The following is a 25,550-nucleotide window of genomic DNA, read 5'->3' as shown; positions in this document are numbered from 1 at the left end:
AATTTCGTCTTAAGAAACCCAAAACATGTGCAGCCTTTACTTTGATGTGGTGAACGTGCTTAGCCCACCTCAAATCACTCGTTAAATAAACTCCTAGATATTTATATTCCCTGGCCGTGCTTAAAGTAGCGCTATTTATGGTATACGTATTCAACTGGTATGAACGCTTCCTCGTAAAGGTGACGTGAACACACTTTTTAACATTCAACGACATTTCTGAATGGGCACACCAGGATGATATAACATTCAAATCATGCTGCAGGTATTCTGTATCACGTTCATTCTCTATAATCCTGTAAACTACACAGTCATCCGCGAACATTCTGAACGAAGATTTGAGGCCAATAGTAATATCATTTATATACATCAGAAACAAAAGAGGGCCCAGAACTGAGCCCTGGGGAACTCCTGAGGTCACGGGAACATATCCGGAGGAACAACCGTTGAGAACTACCGACTGCTGTCTTAGAGAGAGATACTCGGCTATCCATGCAATAACTGATTCATTCAGTTTATAGCCCCGTAATTTACTAATAAGAAGGTCATGGGGAACAACATCGAACGCTTTTTTGAAGTCCAAGAAAATACAGTCAACTACTTTACGCTTATCTATTGCTAGAGCCAATTCATGCGTGAACTCAACAAGCTGTGTTGAGCAAGAAAAACCTTGCCGAAAACCGTGTTGACTAGAATGCAGAAGATTATGTTTAACCAAATGTGTCATTATACAACTATAAAGGACATGTTCAAATATTTTACATGGTATACTAGTTAACGACACCGGCCTGTAGTTCTCAACGTCATTTCTTGGCCCATTCTTATGAATAGGTGTAACACGTGCTAACCTCCAATCACAAGGTAGTGCCTTCTCCACCAAGCACTTCTGAAATAGACGGTGAAAGTACAACGATAACGTTGCCGAACAGTTCTTTATTATCGCTGCTGGTATATCGTCTGGGCCGCACGCTTTAGCTGGTTTGAGATTTTCTAACAATTTACGAATACCAGGCACACTAAAAGTGACCTCGGGCATCACTTCTGCCTCAGTTGGAGAAACCATGTTAACAACGCGTGAAAAACTTGGACTAAACACGGACGAAAAATAATTGCTAAAGATGGCTGCCTTAGACGCATCATCGTCAACGATTGTGTGAGAATATTTTAGAGGAGGAATAGATGTATTATCTTTACCGTTGAGACGAACGTATTTCCAAAACTGTTTCGAATCCTCCACTAGCTTCTTACCAAGACTTGAGAAGTAAGAATTTTTAGCTACTTTAGTTAGACTTTGAAAGTTAAGTTTCATTTTTTTCAGCTCCCACTTGTTTTCCACAGAATTATTTTTTTTACATTTCCTGTACATTCGTCTTATACGTCGCAGTAGAGTACGCAGCAGAGTGTTAAACCATGGTTTATCTCTAGTGCGTTTAGCTGACAAGATACGGATGGGAACGAAAGTTTCGCGCAGATCAAATAGTTTTTCTTTAAACACATTCCATAACTGTTCAGTATTCAGTTCGGCTGTTAGTGTATCAAAATTGGGAAAATAGGTTTCAAATGCCGAATTAATTGCATCATAATTTGCTCTAGTGTACGCGTACACCTTTCTGGCAGCTTTTTTGGGAACAGATATAGTCTCAACATTTACATCAGCCACAACTATATTGTGGTCACTAACACCGGGTAAAACATGGACATTCGATACAATATTAGGCATATTACAAAGAAGTAAGTCAAGAACATGACCTGTACCGTCATTTCGAGATGCCTCATGGACGTACTGTGTAAATGTGTACTCGTCCAGAATATCAAAAAAAGTTGAATATAGTCGGCCTCCGGCTGTACACCTTGGGTCATTGCTTGACCAATTAATATGTGGAAGGTTAAAGTCACCCCCGATCAAAATATGATCCGCTTTAATCGTTTCAAGACACTCAGACAATTTGAATAACTGTTCGAACGTTGTGCTAGGAGGCCTATAATAGGAACCAACTACGACACCTTTCCCATTCTGCAGCCGTATTCTACAAAAAACACATTCAATATCAGTAGCAGAACAATCCAACAATATACTAGGTATATCTGAACTCACAAGTATAAACACCCCTCCTCCTCTTGCACTTCGGTCGCGACGAAAGCATTGATACCCAGGCGGAAAAACTTCAGAATCGGCAATTGTAGAATCAAGCCACGACTCTGTGCCCAAAATGATTGAGGGTCGTATCGATCGAACCACCATAAAGAAATCGTCGATTTTGTTCTTTATGCTCTGACAGTTGATAACCATAACGGTAAGCGGCTGCGCAACTCTAGGCGTACAAGCTGGTCATTGTTGGACTACGCACCCTGTGGCGCTATCTACTTGATACCGTTTGCCGTCTAAGTGCAGCGTATCAAACTTTAAAATAACCTTCTTTCCTTGCTGCTTATGCTCCCTTGCAAACTCCCACAATTTCTTTCTCTTGTCACGAACGAAACGCGAAAAATCTTCTGATATGCTATACTCTGTTCCCTTTAACTTATGTGCTCTTGACAGCACAGATTGACGAGCCTTAAAAGAAGAAAATCTAACAATTATTGGACGTGCTATGCCTTCACGATACGGCCCTATTCGATGCGCACGTTCAATGCTGACATCAGTAAGTTCAAGCCTTGAGGTGCACAAATTTGCGATAAGTTCCTCAGATTTTAAAGCTGTCTCAGCTGCAAATGCATCCGTAAAACCATAAAATACCAAATTGTTGCGTCGTTCCCTATTTTCAGCGTCGTCAATCTTTTTGGTAATTGTCGCCAGTGCTTCGTGATCCTGGCGCTGCTGAACTTCAATAGCTGTTAAAGCAGTACTCATGCCATCAATTTTCGCAGCTTTAAGTTCCAACGAAAGAAAACGAGCTTTCAAATCTGTTACATCAAGAGTGAGCTTATTCTGTTTTTCTTCCATGGACGTTAGTTTTGCCATGATAGCATTTTGCCCTTCAAGTAACTGCGCAAGCAGTTGTTCAGTAGGGCCTGGATTTAATTCTATATCCCCTCCACACAATAATAAAAGCAGCAGGTAGAAGGCGGTTCTCCGAAAAAGAGCAAATTTTCGTTTGTTTTGTGCCTTTGTCCGGTCAGTTCCGGATGGACGAGAGCATAGTACGGTAAACAAAGTTTGGGGTGGAACCGGCAAAACAAGATACTGCCGCTTTAGACAATTAGTGACAGGACCAACCTGCGTAACCAGAAGAAAACCGGTAAGCGCTCCCGCCATATCGCCGGTTCCACGCCCCGCCGACGAAGTGCCGCTACGATGAATTTGTAGCCGTAAGTCACCACCGTTGCCGCCCAGTACACAGTGTTGCACACTCGAAGTAAAAAAAAGTCCGTACTCGGTCGATACTTGGCATGTCCAGAAATCCTCGCTTGACGAACATTGCAGTGCCTCAGTCGCATTCATCAAGCACACCTCGTCATCCGAAGTGGGCACTGAAGGGGCTCCTGCAAGCGATACGCTCGATGTGACGACCTGCGTAACCAGAAGAAAACCGGTAAGCGCTCCCGCCATATCGCCGGTTCCACGCCCCGCCGACGAAGTGCCGCTACGATGAATTTGTAGCCGTAAGTCACCACCGTTGCCGCCCAGTACACAGTGTTGCACACTCGAAGTAAAAAAAAGTCCGTACTCGGTCGATACTTGGCATGTCCAGAAATCCTCGCTTGACGAACATTGCAGTGCCTCAGTCGCATTCATCAAGCACACCTCGTCATCCGAAGTGGGCACTGAAGGGGCTCCTGCAAGCGATACGCTCGATGTGACGACCTGCGTAACCAGAAGAAAACCGGTAAGCGCTCCCGCCATATCGCCGGTTCCACGCCCCGCCGACGAAGTGCCGCTACGATGAATTTGTAGCCGTAAGTCACCACCGTTGCCGCCCAGTACACAGTGTTGCACACTCGAAGTAAAAAAAAGTCCGTACTCGGTCGATACTTGGCATGTCCAGAAATCCTCGCTTGACGAACATTGCAGTGCCTCAGTCGCATTCATCAAGCACACCTCGTCATCCGAAGTGGGCACTGAAGGGGCTCCTGCAAGCGATACGCTCGATGTGACGACCTGCGTAACCAGAAGAAAACCGGTAAGCGCTCCCGCCATATCGCCGGTTCCACGCCCCCACATACCACAATGTATGCAGGTATCGTGGTAATACCCATCACAGAGAGCCCATATCCTGCAAGATCTGTACTACAAGTCTTGGATTTCGCTTGTGTGCATATTGCGGTAGCAGATCAGCCATAGCTCTATCCTGAAGTTGCAACAGGCATGCAACACATGGTACGGAGGCGCGACATGGGCATGTGACAGAGAGCTGGCATAGTTGCATTGTGATGCCACGTGGACGGGCATTGCTGCCAAGAATCTATCCATCGGACCTGTACTCCCATAGAGAGCATTCTTACTGCAGTTCGATTCAGTAGCCTCCATCCCCTTTCGCTGCGCTCTAAGCACACCTTCGCTGTCTGCAAACCAGTGCCCCTTACAAAGAGGCTTGCTTTCCTGCACAGCTGAAATCTTCAGTGCCTGAGCATACTTTACAGGCAAAATTTTGCTAGTAGCATGAAATCATCACAAAATTCAGCACAATATCAGACACATAATCTTAGATTGGACAGAAACAAATGCTAAGAACTGCGTTTGCTCCCACACAGCTAGCAAATACATTCAATTTGCTGCAAGTATCCGTACCCCCAACCGAATAATCAATTTTTTTTTTAATACCAAGTTTTCCAATTGAATTAGAATATTCGATAATATTCGATAATATTCTTCTAATATTTGCACACCCCTAGTATATATGTACTGACACATCTGTGCTGCAACACAATGGTGTCACACCTCTCTTCCCCAACAAGGATCAAACATCACCTTGGTTCTCACTGCGTCAACATCTCAGTGTGCCTGAACCAGTGTTTGCATTGCAGCATAGCTTGTGAAACGTGTAGTGCATAAGCAGTACATCACATTGAACCTGTGCTCTACTTAAACACTGAATGAGATTACACATTGCACAAGATGAGAATAGAGACAATTGTATGCTTCACATTTAGTTGCATGGTATTCACTCAACTGCACTCACGATTACCTTCCCTTCACATAAGTTACGCGTTGCATCTAAATAACTTTTTCATTTGGTAATGTGCTGTTTCCTGCAGACATATTTTTTGTGTACCTGGTGAATGCCCAGCGTCAATTTATTTCCTAGTGGGGACTCACTGTGAGAGAGAGAATGGGTGCCAGCAGACTGCCTTCATCGTAGCGAGACAGCTTGGCCAAGGTCACCTCCAGCATGCTGGTCAGCTGCAAAGCAAAACTTCCGATGAAAGTGGCACATCGTTGTCGGCATTCGAGCTGCATTGTTGCCCACAGACACCAATCATACAGGGGTGGTATTCTCGAGCAAGCACTCTTAGAGATACTACAAGATGTTATCTGTGTGTCAGGCTCGTTGAAATACGCAGTACAGAGCATTCCTGGTGCTCTGCACAGCTTGACACAGCACCAGAAATGCTGGCGGCTGTATACACTGAAGCATCTGGTGCGAAGTCTCATGAAATCACACGAAGGTGTTAGTATCTCTGAAAGTGGCTGACCAAGAATGCCTCTCCAGATCATAGTCAGGCACAAAATGAACCCATGGCAACCTTCAGAAAAACATGCTTTGTGATGCTGCCTCAGACGGCTTTGAGGGTACATTGTTTGTAACTTGTAGGCATTTTCGCACCCATTTTCTGGGAAAAAAAGGTGCACTTTAGATTCATGTATGTAAATACAGTACTTTTGATCTAATGCTTTGCCAGACTCTACGCAACTTATGCGTTCAAAGGGTGAAAGTGCCATTCCTCTTCTTGCAGGAAAAAATCGCAGGCCACATACCAGTCTATATTTTCTCAAGTCAATGAGATTGTCGTTATTATACAACATTACTACTTTTGTAATCTGTGTTTGACTCGTAGAAACGGACGTAGCTAACAGGAATTGTATATGAGCACAAGAATTGGTGCTAAAATGTTTATTAGCAACTAACATCACCAGCCATATCCAAATACCACCCATGTCGCTATAACACTTCTATTATTGAAACTTCTAATTATTGAGAAAATCCCAGTTAGAGGCAAAAAAATAGAGATGTCATTTTGTTGTTCCAAATAAAGGGATCCATTGGACAAGACTTGTCATTTGTGAGAAAATTATTGAAACCATTGGTCCAGTGAGACCCGCAAAGCTGCTTGCCATTAGGATGAAGCCTTAGCTCAAAGACTCCTATCTAAATACATGAGAAAGCAGAAATCATTTTTCTCGGCAACCACTGCGTCAAATTTGATTAGGTTGGTTGCATTTTGATCAGGTTGATTAGGTTTGTTGCAAAATTGCTGAAAATCACAAAGTTTCTGAAAACAAAACTTTTTATGTTGCAACTCTGTAACTCAGCACAAAGAAATTATATCACACGTCTGTCAATTGAATCTAATAGTAAATCTACCGCGCACAAAATTTATGTATTATACGTGGCTCTCAAATATACAACTACAGTAATATGTGAGTCAGACTTTTGCAAAACCCTTGTTAACAGCATAAATTCATGTAATTTTTAATTTTATACATCAAATTTGTCGGCTTTAGATGCTCTAACGGATGCAGTTTACATAATGGCAATATCTGTTTTTGATGTAGACGGGCAAATTTGTAAACATTGGTCTTGCATTTTTCTTTAGCTTACCTTTTTTTTTAATCTTTGTAAAAAATGTAGGTTCTAAATCAAAATTTTGCTTCCAAATGTCACTAGAATTTTACTTTTCTAAAATGCAAGACATCTAACTAAAATTAGCCCAGGGGTTGTATCAGAAAAGCTAGAGCCGAGCTAAAGCTTCCTCTTAACATTCAGGCTTAAAGTAACTTGATGTAGTGTCGGGATTCAGTAAAGTATTCATTCTGTTCCACAATACCTCGCATTTTGCCTCCTTAAGCAATGTACCTTTCAAATGAATGAATCAATATATTTGTTCATGCTTCCAGCATAGAATGCCTATCATAGAGCTTATGACCATAGTATGCACTTAAAAGAAGCTCTAATTATTTAACATTTGAACAGCTATATTTATAACATCTAGCATAACTAGATTTAGTGACTACAGGTGGCTGTTAAATAGCACTACGTTTGCAAATATTACAAAGGCACTGCAGTTATAAGTACCGTGAAAGACTGTTGGCAACAAAAGTTGAGCTCACCTTGGCAATAAGTCCTGTCTGCATCTCTTGAAGTGTCCCATCCACAAGGCCATCAATTTTGCTGTGGTACTGGTGCTGCAGGATAGCAAATGTGCATAATTCTGAAACATTACTTTTGTAAGTGCCGTGATCTTGTTTCATAACCTCCAGACAGCGCAGTAAAGAATTATGCATTGAAAAGTAGAACACCATTTATCCTAAAACTAATTAGAAACATGCAGCTGCAAATGATTTCTTTTCTTCATTACAACTGCCACATCATCTGCTCAACTCAATTCTTGACCTGTCCACACTCTATACTGTCTCCAAGCAAGGAGTCACCCCACCTGTACCCCATATTTATTGGGCCTTTGAGAACACCGCATGAACTGGTGCCTATGCATGCTAAGCTGGAACAAAAAATTCAGCCACGCTGAGACAAATTTAACTATTTTAACGTATTGACCTGAAGATGAAATCCATTTATTTATTTATTTATTTATTCTAAACACCCTCAAGCGTTGCAGCAATGGAGAAGGAAATGAGCTTAACACAAAAAAAAGAGAAAGAAAATGTTGCAAATAATATGCAGTAACAGTGAAAAGTTACATTATTGCGGGACAAAGAGTGACTGTACCTGGTGCTGGATGCCTAGGACAAGTACACGGGCATTACCAAGAACTTGCCACCCAATGAATGGTAACGTATTGTATGGGGAAGACCAAAATGAGAAACAAGCACAACAAAGTGGACTACATTGCTGTGTATCAAGAAATTGGCTGATAATTAAGTACAATTTAACCTTGATGTAAGAAACTTCAATATAAAAAAATTGTGGGCATAACAATGTAGCACTTACTTTTACATAACTTCTTGTCCATAGAACACCACATATTTTGCAGGTCAAAATAACAAAGTGTGTTCATGTCAAACAGTTTCAAAATAAAGAAATTTTACTGCAGCCACGAATGAATACCATGGTGGAAACTGCTGCAGGCACAGATAACCAAATGGCTGAATTACCTGAGCACGAATGCACTTCTCAACGGAGCAGCTGCTGAAGAGGCAGCCCTTGCAGCTTTCATTCTCACAGTGCTCGGTGCTGGTGCAGCTTTCATTCGTATAGACACATTGCGTGCTGCGTGTAGTTCTGTTCTCCGATTACGAGCAGTGTCCGATTTATCCGATCTAATGTGTGTGTGTTTGTGTGTGCGTGTGTGTGAGGATCAAGCGCTCCTTGGCACTAATTTTATAAGTAATTCTTCATGGTGCTCACTGGAATATAGAACTTACATCAGTAGGAGGATAACAAGATGCGGTCTGTTCTTTTCTTACAGTCCTCCACGGCAACCGCTTTCTCTAGTAATTGAATACCCAGGTGTCACAGGTACAAACACTCAGATGTAACGTGTACACTGAGTGACACGTGTACAAGAGCTTGCTACTCTTAGGCATGAACTAAACAAGTACCTTCAGAAACTAAGATACTTGCTCACAAATTATAAGACCAAGACTTGAGTATACAAGCATCATCTGAGACCCCTACACCAGGCATAACATAGAGGTACAAGAAAATTCTCCAGGTATCACAGAATTGACTCTCCAACTAACTCATGAAAGAAGACGTTATCCTAACACTACAATTGCAATAAAAAATTCAGACTAAATGTCTTTCTTTTAATCAACTATAACAACCTGCCCCTTCGACCTGAACAATATCCAACTCCACAGAGATCTTGACCAACAAGACATCGCCATGTAGCATCATTGACTGCATTCAGCACCAAAACAAATTTTTTTTAATATCATTTTTTCCCTCACATCGTATCTGAATGGAACAGTTTATCTATATAACAACACTACACAGCATTGACAATATTGCATAAATTAAGTCTTAACTTGTGACTGTTAAAAGGTTTTTATCAAGCCACAATGTTTATTTTCATATTTTTATACAGAGCATTACTGAAAACTCAGTATTTACTTGCGGTTTTCATAGTATGTTTCTTTGCCAGTTTAGCTTTTTATAGCATAAAATTCCAAGAGATAGCCCACCTAGAAACGAGAGAAAATCGAGTGAAAATATGAGGTAGGATAACTTTCAGTGTGCAGTAAAAAAAAGTTTTATATGTATAGAACACACGTTTATTAGCACTGAATTATTTGTCGTCAAAACCGCCAAACGAACAATCACTTTTACTTTCAAACAAAAGGTCGACAAACTCTTCTGACACAATTTTCAACGTGAGTGGCAGGGCAGTGGAAAGGGGCACCATCGAAGCAAGCCGCTCTTGAAGCTCTCCGTCTTCTGATCTATAGAATAAGAAATCTTAGAGCCCATGAGACACAAATGCGAGTGCTCGAGCACCGAATTAAGTGACATTATCAGGCCAAGTGTGTTGCTAGGCCTAACCTGTACGCTGCAAGCACACGTACCACTCGCAAAACACAAAACGGAAACAAGAGTGAGAATACCGCAAAAGAACAAGAATCATAATAGTGAGCGAACTAAACATTTTCTCAGTTTGTAAATTACAAAAATAAAAAAGTGTTTGTATGAATCGTATTCCAATTTAAAGAAATTGCACCTGGAATGCTGACGGTAAACAACACCTTCGGAGGGATACAGCCGGTTGGCTCACTGAGGTTTATGAAAGCTGGCAGTGGAATCGGCTACCTTCAATGGTGAGCCGGCGCAGTGATTGGCTCCGCCATCAGTGCCACCGAGTCAGTTCTGCGAAACATCGAGGCGGCCACTGCTACGGAGGCATGCTTTTGCGGCGCTCGTTTGAAATGTGTCAATCATTCTAAATTGCAGTTTTAAGGCAATCGAAAACATCAACCCCATTTAGGACCACCGATGCTTGACAAAGGACGTTAAATTTGTGACCACAACCATGTATATTGTGTCAAAGAAGTAAACAGCAGGGACATCGCAGTGAGATGCTTAAATTATATTATGGGGTTTTCGGAGCCAGAACCACGATCTGATTCTGAGGCACGCCGTAGTGGGGGACTTCGGAATAATTTGGACCACTTGGGGTTCTTCATCATCATCATCAGCAGCCTGGTTATGCCCACTGCAGGGCAAAGGCCTCTCTCCCATACTTCTCCAACTAACCCAGTCATGTATTAATTGTGGCCATGTTGTCCCTGCAAACTTCTTAATCTCATCCGCCCACCTAACTTTCTGCCGCCCTCTGCTACGCCTCCCTTCCCTTGGAATCCATTCCGTAACTCTTAATGACCATCGGTTATCTTCCCTCCTCATTACGTGTCCTGCCCATGCCCATTTCTTTTTCTTGATTTCAACTAAGATATCATTAACTCGCGTTTGTTCCCTCACCCAATCTGCTCTTTTCTTATCCCTTAACGTTACACCTATCATTCTTCTTTCCATAGCTTGTTGCGTCGTCCTCAAATTAAGTAGAACCCTTTTCGTAAGCCTCCAGGTTTCTGCCCCGTACGTGAGTACTGGTAAGACACAGCTGTTATACACTTTCCTCTTCAGGGATAATGGCAACCTGCTGTTCATGATTTGAAAATGCCTGCCAAACGCACCCCAGCCCATTCTTATTCTTCTGATTATTTCAGTCTCATGATCCAGATCCGCAGTCACTACCTGTCCTAAGTAGATGTATTCCCTTACCACTTCCAGTGCCTCACTACCTATTGTAAACTGCTGTTCTCTTCTGAGACTGTTAAACATTACTTTAGTTTTCTGCAGATTAATTTTTAGACCCACCCTTCGGCTTTGCCTCTCCAGGTCAGTAAGGATGCATTGCAGTTGGTCCCCTGAATTACTAAGGTATTCTCCATTAACGCTAATCCTCAATTCTTCCCAATCCAGGTCTCTGAATACCTCCTGTAAACACGCTGTGAATAGCATTGGAGAGATCGTATCTCCCTGCCTGACGCCGTTCTTTATTGGGATTTTGTTGCTTTCTTTGTGGAGGACTACGGTGGCTGTGGAGCCGCTATAGATATCTTTCAGTATTTTTACCTACGGCTCGTGTACACCCTGATTCCGCAATGCCTCCATGACTGCTGAGGTTTCGACTGCTGAGGTTTCGATTTCGACTGAGGTTTCGACTGCTGAGGTTGGGGTTCTTTAACGTGGACCTAAATCTAAGTATGGGTGTTTTCTCATTTCGCCCCATCAAAATTCAGCCGCTGTGGCAGGGATTTGATACCGTGACCTCGTGCTTAGCAGCCCAGCACCATAGCCACTAAGCAACCACCGCAGGTCGCGAAGTGTTTATCCCAACAAAGCAAGCATGCTTACGACGTCTAACTACGACACTTCGATCCCTCTGCACCAACTGAGATCCATACGGACGCTAGCGGTGTCGGGCTCGGCGCTGTTCTTGCACAACGCAAGGATAGCTTCGAAGAGTATGTCGTCGCGTATGCCAGCCGCACCCTTACCAAAGCCGAGGCGAACTACTCGGTTACTGAAAAGGAATGTCTGGCCATCATTTGGGCAACCAGAAAATTTCGTCCTTATGTGTACGGGCGTCCATTTGACATCGTGACCTACTATCATGCCCTATGCTGGTTATCTTCATTAAAAGATCCAACTCGTCGGCTCGCCCATTGGGCATTGCACCTACAAGAGTATGACATCCGCGTTGTTTATCGCTCCGGCCGAAAAGATTCAGATGCAGACGCTCTATCCCGGTCACCGCTGCCCTCCGGTCCTGTCCACTCGTCTATTTCCATATACGGAGCCTTCGCCCTCAACATAACCGACATGCCATCAGAGCAGCGCAAGGACTCATGGATCTCTTCGCTTATTGACTTCCTGTCTAGTCAGTCGCCAGCGCCAATTTCTCGGACGCTCCGTCGTCAAGCCGCGCACTTCATCATGCGGGATAACCTGCTGTACTGCCGCAACTACAATTCAAGCGGTCGCAAGTGGTTGCTTGTTATACCCTGACATCTGCGCCACGTTCCATGATGACCTCCAACGGGGCCATGCTGGTGTCTTAAAGACATACTCTCGCCTCCAGCTTCGGTACTACTGGCACGGTATGTACCTCTTCATTCGCCAGTACGTCCGGTCCTGCCTCATATGCCAACGACGCAACACGCCACCTCAACATGCCACCGGCCCCTTGCAACCTTTACCATGCCCCGCGCACGCGTTTGACCACGTCGGCATTGACCTATACGGTCCGCTTCCCAACACTCCAAGCGGCAACCTCTGGGTTATTGTTGCTATCGACCATCTCACGCGGAACGTCGAAACTTCAGTCCTAGCATCTGCCACAGCAAAAGATGTCGCCACTTTTATCCTTCAAAACCAGATTTTATGCCATGAAGCACCTCGAGAATTACTGAGCAACCGCGGTCGCGTTTTTCTCTCTGACGTCATTGCAGCATTGCTAAAGGAGTGTCGCATCATTCACTGCACTACCACAGCATATCATCCTCAAACTAATGGGATGACAGAGCGTTTCAACCGCACCCTTGGCGACATGTTGGCCATGTATGTTTCCTCTGACCACTTGAATTGGGATCGCATTCTGCCTTTCGTCACCTACGCTTACAATACCGCCACGTAAAGCACCACTGGGTTCTCCCCTTTCTTTCTCCTTTACGGACACGAACCTTCATGCACTATGGACACGATTCTGCCTTACCGACCAGATGCTTCGGAGTGCACGACTGTTTCTAGAGCGGCTGCTTACGCCGAAGAATGTCGCCAGCTCGCTCATTCGTTGACATTCCAGGACCAGTGGCGCCAAAAGCATCGCCACGATTCACCTACTGCGGCTACGTGCTTTGCCCCTGGCTCGCTGGTCTGGTTGTGGGTGCCCTCTACTCCTCCAGGCCTTTCCTCTAAGCTGCTCTCCAAGTACCACGGTCCTTATCGGGTACTGAAACAAACATCCGCTGACAACTACCTTATCGAGCCAACAGAAGCGCCTTCCGACCAGCGTCGTCGCGGCCAGTAAATTGTTCACGTCTCCCAGCTCAAGCAGTGCCATGACCCTCCTGTGTTTTCCTGTCCTTAGGTCGCCAGGATGGCTACTCTTTCGGTGGGGAGTGATTGTACTGAAGGCACTGGGCAGTGGGCATGGTGCTAGTGAATGAGAAGACGAGGAGGAGTGCTTGCTTCCCCGTTTCGATTCAGCACCGACCTGTTAAAGCCTACCGCTGCAACCTAGAACTAGTGCTGCTAGGTGAACACCCCCGTTGCAATATATAGTATTTTTTTTAACACGTATTTTGCCTCTTCATAACTACTATTGCATAATTAGAAACATTGTGCTGCTTGTTGTAGTTAAAATTTTGTTGTTTTTCTGTATTTTTTACCACTCCCTTCTGTAATGTCTGTTGACCCTGAGGGTATCATAAATAAATAAATAAACCAATGGCATGACAGAGCACTTTAACCACACTCTCTCTTGGCAATATGCTGTCAATGTACATCGCACAGCTGACAATTCTAACAGGGGACCAGATTCTTCCTCTAGTAACATGTGCCTACAGTACCACGCCACAAGCTACTACGGGATTTTTCCATACTTTCTTCTACATGGACGAGAAACTTCAATGCTTTTCACACAGTCCTTTCTTACAAGCCTAATGCATCCAAAAGTACTCCGCTGCTCGACATGCCAAGAAATGTCACCAGCTTGGCCAGAGGCCATGGCCTTACTCATAATCATAATCAAGCTCCATGGCCATACTAGGCCATGGAGCTCGATTATGATTTTTCTAATACAAGGAGTAAGACTCTGATCATCTGGTCTTGATGTCTCACCATAGTGTTTCACTGAACCATTTTTTTTAACTTGTACAGTTTTGAGTGCCCACGGGCGATAACAGTTATGGTTGGCAATGAAAGAGTTCATGAGAAAAGTATCCCGCAATGTCAACGACTAAGCTAGGGCGACCAAGTCATCGCATTTTCTTTCCTTGTTGGCCATGGAGGAAAGAAACAAAATAGGAGAGGCCCTGACATCACGTTTTGGAAGCCAGAAATGCAGCCACGTTGGTGTGCCATCTCTCTTTGCCCCTCCAATCAGCTCACTAGGGCAGTAGGTGCGAGCTTTGAGCTTGCATTGCGACGAGCCACTGGAAGTGCCTTCTACCAACGGGCCTCAGAACAATGCCTACAAAACTTCTGTAACAGTTTTAGTGAAGCAGCCACACTCCTATGTTTTTTCACGGCATGTTGAGGAAGACGGCATAGACGCGCACCGTGATTGCTTGAATGTCTCTGTTGCTGGCTGACACACACACAGACCCAAAACACAACTGTTAAGCTTACACACCATGCTGCAAAGTCAGCTTGTATCGCGAACATGATGCGCTGCAAGAAAGACACAGGCCAAAAAAACTTATATAACTTTTCAAAGGCCTAGAGCAGCAGCAAGAGCTTCAGGAGTGTGGTAGCTATGGCAATGTTTATGCTTGAAGTACCAGTCCTAGTGCTCCTTTGCGAAAAACAGCATGTGACTTCCGCCACACAATCTCCAACACGTTCATGCTGGCCGGGGCCTCCCCTACCCTTTCCTGCCTCCATGTTGCTGGCACAATGGCACTACCATTTGAAAAGTCAAATAAAGCAAGTCCAAGCCAAGTGCAGCATTGAAGAAAACATGGCAGCGGACAGAAGGTAAGTCTATGTCTTGTGTTTGTCATGGGGGCAGAAAGTGGAATGCACATTTGTATGGGGAAGAAATAGACGCGTTAGCGTATGATTTCACGTAGTGAACAGTACAGAGAGAACCTTTATTTATTACATAGTGAATCAGACGACCTCGCGCGACTTTGCCGCAGAGCTCTTTATGTTGGATGTTATGGGTGCTGGCACCTACAGCATCGCTTCGCGCATACGATAAAATCACCAAAGCTGCTCTCCACAGTTTTGCGACATTTTGTGTCCGTTCGAGAAAGTTGACAACCTCAACGTGATAATTTCAGCCTGTCTAGCTATCGCTCCTAGATGGTTCAACGCCACTGTAATGTCCCTCGCAACCACTCCGCTACCACAAGTGCCCTTCCGTGCTGTTCTTACCGACAAGAGCATTGTAGCAAACACCCAAGAAATCCGACATTGTATCACTGGTAGGCTGCAAATATCATGCTATGTCATACTCAAAGCTACATGTAGTTGTACTTAATCTTTCGTCTGAATCATGTCGTGGCAAACAAAATGAAAAGTACTACTCGTTATGAAAAAAAAATTATATTGTGAGCAGATGGATTTTGCAATAAAGATCAAGATTCAATCACCAGAAGTTGCTCTGGTACTTCATGCAATAACCTTGTGCAGCAGTGCTTCCTAGAATGTGGCATAAACTCTTTTGCTTGTCATTTGCCTGCGTTTCAATGTAAGTTGTTTTTCGACGATGTGCTCTTAGTTATTTCTTCCAGTGTCCCTCATGGATCTTTTTCTTCAGTGCTTTCGGAGGGAGACATTTCAAGTGGTGAACTCTCCTCACTTTATCACGCTTCTTTCAACCTTCTTTGTCAGTGTGGCGTGTGCTGCTGTTAAGTAAAATGAATAAAATGGCTTTGTATGGATTATCACACGACTACAATCTCATTTGGTATGACCACACACTGAGCCCAGTGCAATAGGGCTCAAAAGTATGCTTTATCAAGCAGTAAGTGCACGCTGTAGTATTAAGCCTGACTTTTTCTTTTTATAGATGGAAAACAGACCACTTGAGTTAATAAAAGTATGAACTTTCACTGGGCGCAGCGAATGCCCGGGTCGTTGAAATTCTAATATATTCTAATATATTCTAATATATTCTAATAAATTCTAACAATATTCTAATGCCCAAGCAAAAATTCTAATAGCAGTTCGTATTAGTCTAATACAGTTTCGGATTACCGTATTTACTTGCATAATGATCGCACTTGCGTAATGATCGAGCCCCTGAATTTTGTCGTCAAAATTCTATTTTTTTCCTTCCCCGTGTAATGATCACGCCCCAAACTTGTCGCAGTGATATGTCATGTGCCAAATCTACTTTATGATGATGGTGCTTACCATCCATCGAATGCTGATGAACGCTATGAGCACGGCTCTTCAAGACATACCAAGCGGTCTGCATGCAGCAAACATTCTTAAGCAGATGCCCTATTTTATTCCTTTCATCACTTTCCACACTTCTACAAAAAAAAAAAACCTACAACCAAATTTGCCTTGGCTTTGTTATTTGTAGGCCTTATAGTGGTTGTGGTCAACAACAACAACAAAAAAGGCACCTTTCGATTCTTCGCGTCTGAACTCGTGGGCACGAAACAAATGGCGAGCGGCAACGATAATAGCCACGTTTACACTGATACGTTAGGAGTGTACCCTATTCATACTCCGATGCTTGTAACACAGCTAAGACATTCGCCCACACTTAGCGGAAACGGGCTGTATTAGGATAGTAGTGAAGACAAATGCCGCAGTTTCCACAGCATACCCGCCATGTGTTTCTATGTCACTGGCAGCTAAGCATGCCCATCTCTGTTTCTGTCCCCTCAAAGTGGACATGGCTACGTTATTGCCACAGACTTGTCGAAATTAACAATATTATTCATTCCTGATATGGAAGAAACTATTTCAATGCACATAACATAATCACGAAAAGCAAAAAAAAATCGTTTTCGGCTTGTTCGGCTTGCTCCTCTGGCCGCCATGTTTGTTTTGTTTTCCCGCACTGTTACAGTGGCAGTCGCCCGTTTGTTTACCTGTTGTCATCCTGCAGCAAATACCGGATGAAAAAAATTTTTTCTTTTCGCTGGAACTTTAATCCGCGTAATGATCGCACCCCTAAATATGCGGCAATTTTTTTGACAAAAAAGTGTGATAATTATACGAGTAGATACAGTGTATAAGTTTTGTGCAAGACCAATGGATATTTCTATTAGTTGTACTGACTAACCTATAAGACCAATAGGCCCTGTGTATTAGACATATTAGTCACACAAACAGTGCTGCATGTCTACTAGTTTCTCTATTAAACTAATACGTCCTATTGACATTACACAGATTGTTGCTGGTCTCTTATACAACATGCATTGTTTGATGTTGTTGCTCTTCTTTGCTGCTTGACACGTAGGCTCCAGCAATTATTCTGGAACCTTCGATGACTGTAGTATAAAAGCCTACGCATTTGCCCCGCAGATCAGATATTCGCCGACCCTGTTCACTGCTATCGCTGTGCTTTGAGTGTAACTTGCTTTAGTGCGCACAAGTTTGCCCAATAAAAGTTGGTTTTGTCACTCACAGATTTGCAGCTGTATTATTCACCATCACTACCTGTATTCTAACAAAGACGCATGGCCTATGCAGCATCACTGCCTGCATGAGCTCGTGGTTGCCGCACTTGGCTGAACCTCTCCCACTGCAGTCAACTACATTCAGTACAAATAACTTCCCTATGCTGTCCCTGGTTGCATTAACTGCTGGCTTTGCATGATTGAGGCATAAAGAGACATAAATAAAAGACATAAATTGGGTTCCTTCTCGATTCCCCGTCTTCTCATTCACGACCACTGTTTATGCATACGAGTGCGCGCAGTGAACCTTTTCTTGTCGGCTTGAGCTTCTTTCACGGGTCATTTGAAGCAACTATCTTCAAATAAGTATGCTGGTTAATTCAAAAGTGTTAAAGTAGTGCTGATGTAGTGACGAAACTTAAAATGACAAACCTGAAGACTAACTCAAACTACCGAAAAAATAACGGGCTGGGCTGCATTTCACACTCAGGAACCACATCTTACACAATTTAGTATGGGTTCTTTCTGTGCCTCTAACTTTTAAAATAAGCACTTTCCTGTAAACCTTGGTAATAATTTAAGTCACATACTACGTGTTGAGTCATTCAGAGCAACAAAATTTGAAGAAAATAAAGTTAGTTTGTCTCCAGAAAACACGCAAGCAGAAACGTTGTGTGGCTTGCGTACATGCTTTTCTTTTCCATTTTCAGTGCATCAAAGTTCAGTCACTCAGTGTCTGGTATACCAAATACAATGCAGTCCAGGAAATTATATGTGTGTGTGTGAAACAAGGATGCTTTCTGTATCTGTCACAAAAGCGATCATGTCAAGACATCTTGCATGGTGTCTGGCACAGCAGCCAGACGCATCATGCGGGCAACGTCATAATGCTTTCATCGGTGCCAGAACACAACAAATGACCCAATCATGCATTTCCCTTACACAAGAGGAATTCAACATTACTGTGACATAGCCTCTCTCAATTTTCACAATCCATATGGGGCTTATTTTTGAACTTCCAAGAACAGAAAACATTCAACCATTTTGCAATACTTGGTGTTGCTTTTAGAAATGAATACCCCAGGCAGATACTGCGAAGAGAATGCACGAACAGAACTGCCTGCACTCACTGCTGGTGCTGCAAAGCTGAGTGGGCAAAACAATGGCAGCGGTGCTTCATGCGAGGTGGACATCACAATGCGTGGCAACACCATCCTTATAAGTGAGGGCATCATGAGGAGTTCTCATTTTTCACATGCTCTTCTATGTAAACGTAGGAAAAAACAAACAAAGAACTACGGCAGGGCTCCATAACCAAAAATATTGCAAGATCTTGTTTGTATACGTCAATGATGTGTGACAGATCATTTAGCAACAGTGAATCCTACAAACTGATAAAAAAAAGCTGCTAGCACCAATTCGTGAGCAGATGATACCTGCTAATGCCACGAAGTTGCTGACTCGCATATTCATTGATTGCACAGGCATAGACATCCTTGAGAAACAGTGCTGTGACTGGGTTGACCTGGGCAGGACACAGTGAGCTGTACAAGCTTTTGTGGCTCTGGCAGCAACCCTCCCCCCCCCCCCTTTTTTTTCTTTCTTTTTTAGCTTTCAACCTCACTAGTTTTTGTGGGTTGTCACAGTTGCTCTTGTATTACACAGTGCATACTTAACAGCAGGCCCCCAGCACATTTATGACCAAGAGATCGGAATCTCCAAGATTGCTAAAGTGAGCACCTTTTCTCTGTATGATTCAAGGGTAGGGCACAAATGCATTGTATTAATATCGAAGTGTAGCAGTGGTTACGTAGCTTGTTGCTGGTTAAACAACCTGATTGCAAGCATGGGCTCATGATGTTCCAAGTCAGTAGTCTCCCGACTACGTTTGCGAGAAGCCCTTTTCGGAGTGCAGCGAGCTTGGAAGTAAACCCGAAAAGGCCTATTTTGCTGCCAGACCCGGCAATACGGGTCTGGCAGCAAAGTGCCCATTTGTAAAAAAAATCTTCCCGGTTCTTTTATACCTGCCCTGGGCCCGCTTTGCATTACATATTTTCAAGCAAACAATAGGGCAGACTATGGCAAGTGTGCAGGCCGCTCCCATCTTGTCAGCGTTTTACTTTTGGGCAGTGTTGGATCGCCTTGGAATACCAGCCCACATGACTATAAGACTTTGTTTCCTATCACAACTATTTGCCAGCACTCCCAAAATCCAACAGAGGAAGGAGTGAAGCACACAAACGAGTGAATAAGCTTGGAGCATTTGCATGTGATAAGAAAAAAAAATTTACATTCAAATTTGATCTGATATGTTACATGTTTTCAACCCCTCTTTGGTACAGATTTCCTTCAAGGTGAAAATCACGCATTTCTGGAATGCAGTAGAATCTCGATAAACGGAAATCGCTTAAGCGAAATTGCTGCTTAAACGGAACAGTCGCCTGTAGTTTGGTTGGTTTTGTATTCACATAATGTAAAAAAACTTTCGGTAATCAGAACTAAAATTTCCACGTCATCGTGTAAACGGAACGGAAAATAAAACTTCTTGGCAGACCCACTGTCCATTTTTTCCGGTTCCAGCTGTTTCTTGTTTTTAGTTGTAAGCCTGACCTCGTTGGTAGTCAGCCGTGTTTGCGCAACGAATGAGCAGTTCTTGTGTTGTGTTAGCGCAGTTCTTATTCTAGTCGTTCGTCAGTTCAAGTCGCCGAGGTTGCAGGGCTTAGCCCCCGCCACCTCGTTCGTGCCGTCACGGTGCCATTCATACATCGGTGGCTTGTAGGCGCTCGCGAAGTTGAGGCCTAGCCTCTGTTGTTTCAAAGGCGGCACAGAAGCGTGCACACCATGTGCTTACGTTAATGAAGATGGACATTATTCTTGACTTTGAAAGTGGCTCTTACACAAAGTCGACGCTCGCGACGAAGCACAGCGTCCCGAAAAGCAGCTAACGAGGATTCCGCAGGACAAGGTGAAGCTACGAGATGTCTTCGAAAGTTCACGATTCGGGCCCCAGAGGAAGCGTCTGTGACAAGGCGACCACGAAGAACTATAGAAGTGTCTCGTGTTGTGGCTTAGGAGAGCCCAGAGCCAGAACATTCCCATCAACGGCCCACTAATCCGTGCCAAGGCAAAAGAGTTTGTCCTTCAACTCGGGGTAACAGGCTTCTTGTGCAATGAGGGCTGGCTGACAAGGTTTAAAGACAGTAACGGCCTCGTTTTCCGCACCATTGCAGGAGAAGCGGCAGCAGCTGATGCAACAGCGTGTCGCGACTGACGCACAGGGCGGCTTCCGGAGATTATGCGTCAATTCAAGGACGATGACATCTACAACGTAGATGAAACCGCGCTTTTTTTAAGCTCCTGCTAATGAAATCGATGGCTTTCAAAGGTGAGAAATGCACAGGTGGCAAACTGAGCAAAGAAAGACTGATTGTTCTTGTAGGAGCGAACATGACGGGCAGCAACAAGTTGAAGCTGCTTCTGATCGGGGAAATAAAAAAACCCTCACTGTTTTAAGGGCATAACTAATATGCCCGTGACGAGTCAAACTCAAAAGCGTGGAAGATGCAAGCCCTCTTCAACAAATGGCTGCACAACGAGGATGCGTGATTTTCACAGCAGAAGAGGAAAAAACTTTTCCTTGTTGATAACTGCCCTGGACATGGGACTGTAACAGGACTGAAGTCGATTCAGTTGGAGTTTCTCCCGGCCAACACCACGGCACTGTTGCAGCCCATGGATCAGGGAGTTATTCAAGCCCTGAAAGCCCGCTTCCGCAAGGGTCTCCTGCAGAGGATGCTGGTGTGTATGAACCACAATAAGGAGTACAAGGTGGACATTCTTGGTGCCATTCATCTTATTGCCGATGCCTGGAGGCAGCTGACTGCTAATACTATAGCAAATTGCTTTAGGCGCGCGGGATTTTTTTGTGACCAGGCATCCGACTTGCAGGATTTGCCTGAATGTGATGGTGAAGATGCCCTTGAGAGGCAGGAGGTAGTAGAGCAGTGTGCTTTAAAGGAAATCCATCTGGACTTTGATGAGTACGTGCACATCGATGGTGATGTTGTGACTTGCCCTGAAAACACGGTGGAGAGCATTGTTGCTGAGGTGTGTGATGAAGAAGAAAGTGAGCCAGAAGAGGAATCTGAAGGGGTAACTACCGTGGAGCCTACCACACTTCAAGGAGTAGAATCAGCTGTGCAGTATCTCAATAATTTTTTTCTGAAGGAACCAGGATCTGAAATGTTTGTCCAAAGCTTAAGTGTCATGCAAAAAACAATCCTATAGGTGCAGTTCCAAGGACTCAAACAAAGCAAAATTGGTGCATTTTTTAGTGCACAGTGACTAATTGTTGCCAAAAAAACTTTGTGAGTGCTGTACCAAAACCCCTTGCAGTTTTCTTCCTTTCTGAAAAACTTATCAGGTACGTTCACCTTCTAGAGCTTAAGAGTTCCATAAATTGTATTAAGTGTGCACGCACATAACTCTGCACTTTTGCACATCTCTCTCAGTAAACAGAACTCCTGTTAAATGGAACTAATTTTTTCAGTCCCTTGGAGTTCCATTTATTGAGAGTCTACTTATAACGTATCAAAAGTATTGTACTAGCTGGTACAAGGCATGTGACTGACCACATCAGCTCCATCCACGGTGCACAGCTTGAGCGACTGGATGCGTGCCTCAAGTACCACGTTGATCATGGCGCACATCTCTGAGGGCACGATGTAGTCGGTTGTATTCCACTTGCTCTTTCTCTGCAGCTGCTGGAATGCCTGCAGCGTCCTGCACAATGAAGCACTACCTTCAGCTGCCCTGCGGTCACAACAGCGTGAAAAATGAAACAAATACAGTAGAACCTCATTGATGCCATCTTGTTATGTACGATTTCCCGGCGCCGATAACCTTTGTGGTCGAGAACACAAAAAATGACCCAATAGACACAGACAACATTTGATGTCCTCGGGACATCCTCGGATGGTACAAACATCCTCACATGTTTTATGACGTCCTCAGGACGACATTCACTAGTTAACACAAAAAATGACCCAATAGACACAGACGATATTTGATGTCCTCGGGACATCCTCGGATGGTACAAACATCCTCACATGTTTTATGATGTCCTCAGGACGACATTCACTAGTTCATCGTCAAAACATTGTTTGCAGGACTTTTTAAGAGTGTGCAATCGTCACAAAAATGTCCAATGCGAGACATTTTGAGGACATTTAGTTTTCTGTTAGAAGAGAACCAGAAGTTGAAATTTTTACGATTGTTTCATTTGATGAATGAAAAATTAGGTGCTAATTAATTCATTTACTGCCATTACTAGGCCATGGAACTTGATTATGATTTTTTTTTTATACGTGGAGTTAGACTCTGATAATTGGTGTTGATGCCTCACCACTGTGTTTGACTGAACCACTTTCTTTAACTTGCATAGATTTGAGTTCCTGCGGGCGACAACAGCTGTGGTTGGCAATGAAAGAGTTAACCAGCAAAGTATCCCGCAATGTCGACGACCAAGCTAGGGCGACCAAGTCACCCAATTTCCTTTCTTCGCTGGTGCAATGGCACTTCGATTTGAAAAGTCAAGCCAAACTAGTCTAAGCCAAGTGCAGCATTGAAGAAAACATGGCAGTGGACAGTGGGTAAGTCTACGTCTTGCGTTTATTACACGCCTACATTCTCATTTGGCATGGCCACACATTGAGCCCAGTGCAACAGGGCTAAAAAGTATGCTTTGTAAAGCAGTAAGTGCACGCTGTAGTATTAAGCCTGATTTTTTTCTCTTTATAGATGGAAAACAGGTCACTTCAGTTAATAAAATTATGAATTTTCACTGGGTGCAGCAAATGCCCGGGTCTTTAAAATGTCCTGAATGCATACTGAAGAGATCTCCGAATACTTGCCCTAGCGAAAATTCTAATAGAAGTTTTTATTAGTCTAATAGTTTCATATTGTAGATATCATCAGGGAAGTTGTGGCCAAATACTGCACCAGGGAGGCCAATTCCTGTTCTAGTGAGGGAGTGTCTTTGTTCAAGCTTAGTGGGCCTTCCCAATTTGGATGTACCTGGATTAGTATAGCCCCACTCGCTCTCGGCATCTTTCGCCAGTGTCAGGCGTCACTCCAAGCCTGCAGATGTCAGAGAGTATAATAATAATAATAATAATAATAATAATAATAATAATAATAATAATAATAATAATAATAATAATAATAATAATAATAATAATAATAATAATAATAATAATAATAGTCAGCCTGGCTACACCCACTGCAGGACAAGGCCTTTCCCATACTTCTCCAACCACCCTGGTCATGTGCTAATTGTGGCCATGTTGTCCCTGCAAACTTCTTAATCTCATCCGCCCACCTAACTTTCTGCCGCACCCTACTACGCGAGAGTGTAATTGTACTCTTATTGCACGAGCATACAATAAGCCTCTCTGCATGGCTTTCATAGATTATGAACAAGCACTTGATTCAGTAGACATACCAACACTCATAGAGTCATTGCATAATCAAGGAGTACAGACCGCTTACATAAATACCCTGGAAAATGTCTATAGAGATTCCACAGCCACCTTATATCTACGCAAGAAATGTAGGAAGATACCTATAAAGAAAGGGGTCAGACAAGGAGACACAATCTCTCCAATGCTATTCACTGCGTGCTTGGAAGAAGCATTCAAGCTATTAAACTGGGAAGGTTTAGGAGTAAGGATTGACGGTGAATACCTCAGCAACCTTCAGTTTGCCGATGACATTGTTCTATTCAGCAACACTGCAGAGAAGTTACAACAAATGATTGAGGACCTTAACAGGGAGAGTGTAACGGTGGGGTTGAAGATTAATCTGCAGAAGACAAAAATAATGATAAATAACTGGACAAGAGAACAAGAGTTTAAGATCGTAAGTCAGCCTCTAGAGTCTGTGAAGGAGTACATTTACCTAGGTCAACTAATCACAGGGAACTCTGATCATGAGAAAGAAATTCATAGAATAATAAAAATGGGTTAAATCTTATACGGCAGACATTGTCAGCTCCTGACTGGAAGCTAACCATTATCAGTGAAAAGGAAGGTGTACAATCAGCGCATTTTACCAGTGCTGACATATGGAGCAGAGACTTGAAGACTGACAAAGAAACTTGAAACAAGTTAAGGACCGCGTACATAGCGATGGAATGAAGATTGCTAGGCATAACGTTAAGAGACGGAAAGGGAGCGGTTCGGATCAGAGAGCAAACGGGTATAGACAATATTCTAATTGACATCAAGAAGAAAAAATGGAGCTGGGCAGGTCATGTAATGCGCCGGTTAGATAGCTGTTGGACCATTAGGGTGACAGATTAGGTACCAAGAGAAGGGAAGCACAGTAGAGGACAGTACAAGACAAGGTGGTGCGACGAAATTAGGAAATTTGCGGGTGCTAGTTGGAATTGGTTGGCACAGGAGAGGGGTAATTGGAGATGGCGGGGAGAGGGCTTCATCCTGCAGTGGACATAAAATAGGCTGACGATGAAGATGATGTTTCATATTATATAAGTTTTGTACTAGATCAATAGAAATTTCTATTAGTTGTACTGATTTACCTATAAGATCAATAGGCCCTATGTATTATACATATTAGTCATACAAACAGTGCTGCATGTCTGCTAGTTTCTCTATTAGACTAATACGTCCTATTGACCTTCTACACATTGTTGCTGGTCTGTTATACAACATGCACCATTTTATTTTGTTGCTCTTGTTTGCCGCTTGACACGTGGGCTCCAGCAATTGTTCTGGAACCTTCGATGACTCATGTATAAAAGCCTACGCAAGTTGTTCAGGAAACAGCTAGTGTTAACAGCACAGCAAATACTTCCACACTGCAAAAAAAGAAAAAGAGATAAGCACAACGAACAACCAGCCGTAATCTGCAAGGCAGAGCACAGTGCCCAGTGAGGTTACGAGCATAGGTACAATAGCAGCAACCATATTTGTTTGCTGCTGAAGTTTTATTAGTCCCATATCTTCTGCTGAAGTGCACATAAAGTAATGTTAAACTTGTAACC

The 25,550-nt window shown here is 43.4% G+C and overlaps 1 protein-coding gene across 9 annotated transcripts in view; it reads right to left on the bottom strand.

Annotated features, from left to right (window-relative positions):
- Nucleotides 1-25,550, bottom strand: part of Cadps (calcium-dependent secretion activator 1) — a 450,894-nt gene that overhangs the window by 109,886 nt on the left and 315,458 nt on the right. For all 9 annotated transcript variants that reach the window (XM_065428684.2, XM_065428681.2, XM_065428685.2 and 6 more), the window contains 3 exons: nucleotides 22,117-22,267; nucleotides 7,268-7,342; nucleotides 5,255-5,338 (listed from right to left, as the gene is read on the bottom strand). In XM_065428684.2, the coding sequence (XP_065284756.1) occupies nucleotides 5,255-5,338; nucleotides 7,268-7,342; nucleotides 22,117-22,267 (310 nt within the window). The remainder of the gene's footprint in view (nucleotides 1-5,254; nucleotides 5,339-7,267; nucleotides 7,343-22,116; nucleotides 22,268-25,550) is intronic.

The sequence above is a fragment of the Dermacentor albipictus genome, chromosome 6, assembly GCF_038994185.2.
Source record: "Dermacentor albipictus isolate Rhodes 1998 colony chromosome 6, USDA_Dalb.pri_finalv2, whole genome shotgun sequence".
Classification (NCBI taxonomy): domain Eukaryota; kingdom Metazoa; phylum Arthropoda; class Arachnida; order Ixodida; family Ixodidae; genus Dermacentor; species Dermacentor albipictus.
This window is presented reverse-complemented; position numbering and strand designations above follow the sequence as displayed.